The sequence below is a fragment of the Apaloderma vittatum genome, unplaced genomic scaffold (genome assembly GCF_000703405.1).
Source record: "Apaloderma vittatum isolate BGI_N311 unplaced genomic scaffold, ASM70340v1 scaffold12428, whole genome shotgun sequence".
NCBI classification, from domain to species: domain Eukaryota; kingdom Metazoa; phylum Chordata; class Aves; order Trogoniformes; family Trogonidae; genus Apaloderma; species Apaloderma vittatum.
The window spans coordinates 1-7,450 of record NW_009732459.1 but is presented as its reverse complement, the minus strand read 5'-3'; the positions used below and the strand labels follow the sequence as shown (position 1 = coordinate 7,450).

General features: G+C 49.0%; 1 protein-coding gene across 1 annotated transcript; it reads left to right on the top strand.

Annotated features, from left to right (window-relative positions):
• The first annotated feature begins 618 nt into the window (after positions 1 to 618).
• CARD9 (caspase recruitment domain family, member 9) lies at positions 619 to 7,249 on the top strand. Its single transcript, XM_009875542.1, has 12 exons — positions 619 to 802; positions 971 to 1,108; positions 1,529 to 1,854; positions 2,239 to 2,418; positions 2,620 to 2,769; positions 3,239 to 3,364; positions 3,479 to 3,670; positions 4,199 to 4,240; positions 4,854 to 4,899; positions 6,270 to 6,340; positions 6,596 to 6,678; positions 7,153 to 7,249. The coding sequence occupies exons 1-12, from the start codon at positions 619 to 621 to the stop codon at positions 7,247 to 7,249; spliced, it is 1,635 nt and encodes a 544-aa protein (XP_009873844.1).
• Positions 7,250 to 7,450: the final 201 nt, after the last annotated feature.

Here is a 7,450-nt window from a genome sequence, read left to right as displayed (position 1 = left end):
CGTCAACTGTTTGTAAAGCAAAGGCAACGGTGACTTAGGAGAGTTTTAAAGATGTTTTCACTTCTTCAGAGGATGCTTAGTTTCAAAACGGAAAGTTGTGGTGGGATTCAACAGCACCTTCTTGGGGTGCACTGTTGGGAATGTAGAGTTCAACAGATCTTCCCCTACTCAGGGGGCTCTCAGTGACTTGCTTATCGCCAGTGGACTTATTGCAAAATAGCTTCACTTTCTTGTGGTGACATCTGGGACATGGTCAGCATTTTTTTTGGAGGGAGATCATCAAGCTTTGGTGACTTTGGTTTCTTCAGAATTTCACACTAGCTCTCCTTCACGTCTGTGCCAGCAGCGTTGGCACCAGCCTCAGCTGCTGATACCTCCAGCCTGCTACCCTGTTTTCTTTCATGTATTGCCGTGTTCTGCAGGTGATTTGCAAGTTAAAGACCACATGGGAGATGTCTTACTCCGTCTAAAAGATACTTTTCCATTCTCAGCCCATCAATACTCTTATTTTCACCCTCCTTGCTACTCTCAGAGGCTTAGAGTCTGCTTGTTTGTTTTTTGGTTTGTTTTTTTTCAAGAGAGGACGACGCAGCTCACTAATACTTCTCCCTTGCCAACATGTTGGAGGAAGATAACGACGAGACGTGCTGGAATAACCTGGAGAACTTCCGAGTGAAGTTGATCTCTGTGATAGATCCTTCCCGCATAACCCCCTACCTTCGCCAGTGCAAAGTGATCAGCCACGATGATGAGGAACAAGTTCTTAATGACCCCAGCCTGGTCATACGCAAACGGAAAGCAGGTGGGTGAGGTGCAGCCTTCACCTCTGGAGACGCTTCCATTCTGTCCAGGCATTTCATCCCAGGGAACTTCTCCTGCGTGTGGAGAAAGCGGAGCATTTTTTTTGTTATGTTAAACGTAGTTAAAGAGATAAATAAGCGAACAGAACGTCCTATTGCTGTTATTTCAGGTGTTCTTCTGGACATTCTTCAGCGAACGGGCCGCAAAGGCTTTGAAGCATTTCTGGAGAGTCTTGAGCTTTATTACCCACAACTGTATAAGAAAATAACTGGCAAGGAGCCCAGCAGGGTTTTCTCTTTGATTATAGGTATTGTTTGTGTTCTGAAAAAACAGGTCTTGGTTTGGTGATGTCGTGAAAATTGGGGGGGAGGGGGGGAGGATCACCTCCAGTTTTGCTTCTCTGTGAGCAGAGTCGGGAGCGTTCCCTGGCTTGCTCAGCGTGTGCTTCAGAAGGGTTGTGGTGAGAACGGCTCTGGTGTCACAGCCTGGGCCTGGGAGGGTGGAGGAGGCAGCAGATTGACCCTTCCTTCTGCCTGTTCCATCAACGACACTGCCGTGCAGAAAGGCAAAGAGCAGGGGGGGAACTGGCGGGGATAATTTGATCACACGTCTTCAGAATTTGCATCCTTGGGTGGCATAAGATGAGCTGCAGTGAGAAGTGGGTGGGAACCCGTGCTGTGCAGGGAGCGAGCAGGACGGCAGCGGCTGACGCCTGCCCTCCCAACAGACACCGCTGGGGAATCCGGCCTGAGCCAGCTCCTGATGAACGAGATCGCGAAGCTGCAGAGCACCGTGCAGGAGGAGCGGCGCAAGGCCCAGGAGCTCACCCTGTGGCTGCGCACCAAAGAGGACACGATCAGAGAGATGTGGGTGAGGGACAGCCTGCTCCGCAAGCACCAAGAGCGGGTGCAGAAGATGAAGGAGGAGAGGGACAGCCTGAGCAAGGAGCTGCGGAAGTGCAAGGACGAGAACTACAACCTGGCGCTGAGCTACGCCAAACTGAGCGAGGAGAAGAGCGCTGCCCTCATGAAGAACCGGGACCTGATGCTAGAGGTCGGTCACCCCTTTCTAAAGCTTCCCTCTGCTTGCCCGATCCCTGGAAGGCTGAGCTGTGTGCCGGGCTCAGCTTTGCCCCCACCGGCACGAGGTCCTGTGCATCTTCTCCAGCAGATTGTGTGTTCTGGTCCCACGTACTACAAGTTATGCTATGAAGAATTAACAGTCTGCCCCTCACTCGATACCGGGCCCTTTCACAAGAACAACACGTTGTATCCGTGTAGCACACAGGCAGACTCTGGCGTCCAGAGCACTGAGCATCCAGAGGAAAACAAAGCTGGGGAGAAACTTGCCCCGTGTTTGTCTGAGGAAGTGAATGAGAACTGCTTGAGCAGCCCCAAATTTTCTCTCTCTTACTGATGAGCTCTGAAATTTTTGTAGATTGATCACTTGAAGCACAGCCTCATGAAGGCTGAGGATGACTGCAAACTGGAGCGTAAGCACACGATGAAACTGAAGCACGCCATAGAGCAGCGTCCAAGCCATGAGGTGGTGTGGGAGATCCAGCAGGAGAAAGAGTTGCTCTTGGCCAAGAATCAGGAGCTGGAGAACACTCTCCAGGTTGGTGGGGGCGGCTGGATAGAGACTCCTGAGAAGTCATTCTTTAGAGCAGCCAGGGCAGCGATGGAGTGGAGGTCAGGCTGGTCAGCTGTGGCTTTGTTCTCCCAAGTCAAATGGAGCACATGGGACTGTGGGAAGAGAATTAATACGGAGTTAGATGATTGCTGTATCTCACTTTTTTTTTTTTCTTTTTTTGTCCAGCAGGTTGCCAGGGAACAGAATTTGGAGAAGACTCTCTCCAGTGAGACTCTGGAGAATGACTGTAGCCAGATACTGGAACGCCGGGAGCTGATGAACACCATTTACAACCTTCGCAAGGAGCTGCGGCGAGCCGAGGTGCTCCAAGACAAAGTACGTGACACATTGCACATCCCTGCTGAGGGTCAGGGTGTAAGACAGGCAGATGAAGCACCTGGGATGTCTTGCCTATGAGGCAGAGGAGCTGCTCAGCAGCAATACTTGCTGCTCCTTCTCTAGTGTCTGTGTTACAGTTTGTTGATTAAAGGCATGCTAATATTTTAGCATTATGCGTCCGTGGCATTAACCGTTAGCCTAATTAACAGTCCCTGCCTCAGCCTGGAAGGTAACGGGAGCTTTTGTTGTGACTGACAGCTCAGGTACATGTAAATCCATCACGTGAGCAGTCCTCCTCGTCGTGTCACCCAACCCTCTGGTTGGCCTTGCTCCAACTAGACCGTCGGGCTGAACTCTGACACGGCAGGGAAGTCTGCCCAGAAATCTTGTGGCACAGAGCAGAAGTGGTGAGAGTCTGACTCAGGCTCAGCCCACAGACTGGGTGCTTTTGACCTTGTCTCAGCAGTATGCAGAGGAAAAAGAGATGCTTGAACTCCAGTGCACGTCTCTGAGGAAGGATTCCCAGATGTACAAAAAGCGAATTGAAGCTGTCTTGCAGCAGATGGAGGAAGTGGCTTCAGAAAGAGACCAGGTGATAAAACATTCCTCTTGGAGCTGCTGCTAATCCCTGTTCCGGTGCTTGAAGCAGGCAGGTTCTGTAACCCTGAACGTGTGACACACCACGACGTGTTGTCCCTCACACCAGGCGCTCCTGACCCGAGAGCAGTTCTACGCGCAGTACTCCAAGAACCTGGTCGAGAGGGACGCTTACCGCAAGCAGATTCGGCAGCTGGGGGAGCGCTGCGATGAAATGCAGCTGCAGCTCTTCCACAAGGAAAGTCAGTTACTGGCTACCGAAGCCAAGCTGAAGAGGTTGCAGCCGGAGCTGCCCACACCGGTAGGGTTCGGCATCTGTGTGACGGGTTGGGAAGCCGAGCCTGGGGCCAGAGAGGGGCTGTTGCGAGGCCTTTGCACCGGAGCAGTTCGAATTCAGCTGTTTCTTTATGAACGCTGAGTTTAGAAAAATGAAAGACCTGATGGTTCCTATTACCTCGCCCTGGTTCCAAGCTTGGATAAGCTGGACTGATGCAAGCCGAGGCCTTCCGCGTTTGTGTCTGGAGCACGTCCAAAGATGAGGAGGGGATCCTCAGTCACCAAAGAATGAATTCTAAAGAGAGATCATATATGAGCCACGTGGCTTAAATGGGAGTAAGAGTGCTGATGGTTTTGGAGTGACATTAGGTATACAAGGGCTTTTAATTAATGCGGCGTCTTAATGTGACCACTTTCTCCAAGCAGTCAGACAGGAGCATAGGAGGAAGGAAGTTGATGCTTCTCTTGTTTTCTGGAGCTTTCAGGCTACTGTATGTTCCCTTACTACCACTTGCTTATCAGAAATGATTAATTTATACTGGTTTTATTTCAGACCTCTGACCTGGACGATACTTCCTCCAGGGATTCCCAGGAAGTGAGTGGGCTGCCTTGTTTACATTTTACTTTCTTCTGGGATGGTTTCAAATTCCTCACTTGTGCTCAGTTCCCTAAGTAACAGCTGTCTTCAGTCCATGGCTCGGGCTCATTTCAGTGATATCAGAAAAGACGGAGGCAGCAAACACACCAGTGACAGAATTTCCCTGTGTCCTGAGATTGCAAAGTGTAGGCTGCAGTTAGGGCATAGTCAGCGAGATTTGTTGAGTGTAAGCAACTCGGGGGATTTGAATTATTTTGAGTCGTTTCTAATTGTTTCTCTTGTGGGAGAAGAGGGGAGAATAACCCTCACCCTGGGGACATCTGTAGTAAAGAGTCTTCGCTTAGTTCGTAATTTCTGTGTGGAAGTGATTGTCACATTTGTCTGGAGGCTAAAAGTATAAATGAGGCCAAAGGAAGCGGATCTATTCAGGGAGGATATATCCACTGCTAAATCTGTAACTTCTGGCTCAGTCTCCAGTTTTGCTGACAGCAAGACGCACTAAGGAAAAGTCAGTTCTACCCTTTCTTATATTCCTCTGTCTTTTCTTGGCTACTGGGTGAGACAGAATAAGGGGCGGTTCTCACATTCTTGCTTTGTTTCTGTCCCGTAGCTTACTCTTCACGATCATCTAGATGAAGATACAGAAGCAACTAAAAGTAAGGCTTTTCTTGGGAAAAGGGAGAGTAGAATTCGTGAGAGGATGGTCCAGTGTTTGAAAGGGGCAGGGAAAGACATTTCTGGGGGGTTACCTTTTAGTGACGAACAGGTAGTTTGGCCGGCGACTCAATTTGTGAGAGATGCTTCTCAGCGGGGTGTGCTTGGCACTCTGAGCAACTCCTCCTCGAGGTGACTCGCAACGGGTGCCCACCAATCCAGGCACCTTCATGAGGAGAACGTGTCCCCAGCTGCTGGGAACAGTGAAGGCTTCCAAAGCCTTTTTGACAGAAAAAGCTCTCCACAGGCTGTCTTTTTACTACGTGGCCTCTGCAAGGATCTTTCGTAAGGTGAATGACCCATGAAAAGTGGTGTCATTAGAACCACGAGTCTTTTTTTTTTTTTTTGAGGTAATTGGTCTACAAAATTCGTCCAGGAAAAATCACCTGTTGCCTTTTAGAAATAGCTCCTGCCTGCCTTTTCCCCACCCACTCCTCTTGCATTTCTGAGAACAGAGCAAACATCTTCCCACTTCGGCCGGACCATGTGGCTTTCTCCAGGGATTTCCCGCCCACCTTCCCTTTTACGTTGCAGACTATTTTCACAAAAGCAGAACCGTGTTTAGTGCTGTCACTGGTTCTGTTTCTGTGGCATCCCCAGTGGAAATGATTCAGCAGTGTGGAAAGGATTTAATCGGCTACTCTACGAATTGAAATTCTCTTTCAAAACACGTTGAGCAGTGAAGGAAAGGAGAATACATTTGCTGGTTTGATCTCCTGAAAGATCTTAAATGATCTTTTCATCCATGCAGATGGGGTGTTTTTCACGAAAGCGAAACAACACTGATCCCCAAAGCCTTTTATTATTCTACCTCGCTCAGTTCACACACCTGTATCGTGGGCCCTGATCACAGCACAAGGAATTCCACTAAAATACGGTCTGATGTGAAGTGCCTCAATGTGCACAACTCGGTTTTTGGGAAGCAGGGACAAATCATGGCTAAAATGATAATTAACATAATTTCTTGTGGTGACCTCTGTCATGCTTATTTTTTTTAAATTACACTCAGCAGAGATTCTGTCTTGCAGAGGCTGGTTGTACTCCTGCATAAGTAGAAACTAGAAAGCCGCTGTCTCCTTCTGAGCTTGATGGGCAGCTCCAGCCTCAGCAAGATTCAGGGTTCAAGTGAAATGAGAAGTGACTTGGGAATTGATCACAGGACTGAATCCTGAACGTTTCAAGGCTTGGTTTCAGTTCTGCTGTTGATGTGCTAGGCAGCTATTACAACTTTTGCTGTTTGATGAACTGGTGGAGGGAGAAGTGACTTTGTGACGGCAACTATGACTAAAGCTGTGGTTTTTCCTTTTCTTAGAAGATTGTCCCGAAGGACAAAACCAGCAATTTAGCATGCAAGAAAGCAGTCTCCCTCCAGAGTCACCCAGTGTAAGACAATCTTTACTATGCCCGGGCTTTGTGATCTTTAATGTTCTTGCTAACCAGGTTTGACAAGCACATAAGCAACTACTGCTTTGCCAACATCTGAGCACCTTCCAAAAAGGGTGAGCTCTGAAGAGCAGAACATTTATGGCGGTTATATCTCCATCTGTGCCTAGAAACTTCTTCTGCTTACTTTCTGGCCTTCGTCTCCAGGTATGCACGTTTCCCAGGTTAATATCTGCGTGGATTTTTTTTTCCCAGTTCAAGGAGTGCAGCTTGGCCAACGAGGAACTGGCAGAAAAGGAGCGGAGGAGGATGAAGGACTGCTTTGAGCGTTACCGAAGGTCTGGACTTTAGTAAGCAGGACTAATTTAGACATACCTATGTGACCGAACTGATTAGCTTGTTACGTGTATTTCCTCTTTCTGTCTATCCCGTCCCCAAATAGATTCGTGGAGAGCTTAAATTCATTGCAGATCTTGTCGTCAGAGGCTCGTGCTTCTGGCTGAACTGGCTGAGACTCCTGTTTTATACCAGAGGTAGCCCAGGCAGCAATGGTTGCATTTGCTCTTGACTGCGCAGATGGTTCCACAGCAGGGAAGGGAGGGCACTCCAGAAAACTGCTGGTTTAATAAATTTGATCGCTCTCTCCTGCGTGAGGGCCATCGCTTGCCACTTAAAGTTGGGAACGTGAGCGAGCTGCCACGTCTGACTGAACCTAAGTGCATCGATACCTGCTGCACTCCCCACGGCACCCAAACGCCGCTTGTTTGCAGGAAACATCTCCTAAAAAGTGACACATCTCGTCTTGTCTGCAGGAAAAGAGCCATGCGAAGGGTTCTGAAGGACCGACTGCATGAGGCGGACTGGGAGAACACCACCGGCAGCGACAACACCGACACCGAGGGCTCCTGAGCCGGCTCTCTGCATCCCTCCCTCCATGGACTGGTTTAAAAAGACACCTAAACACACGTTTACCACAAGTAACGCTTGTAACGGGACAGTATTTTTCAGCTCTGATGTCCTCTCTCGCTCTCTTAGAAATGCAGTGATGCGAGAGGTGTGCGGGGCACATAAAATAAATGGGATTAAACCTCTGTGGGCCCAAGGGGTGAA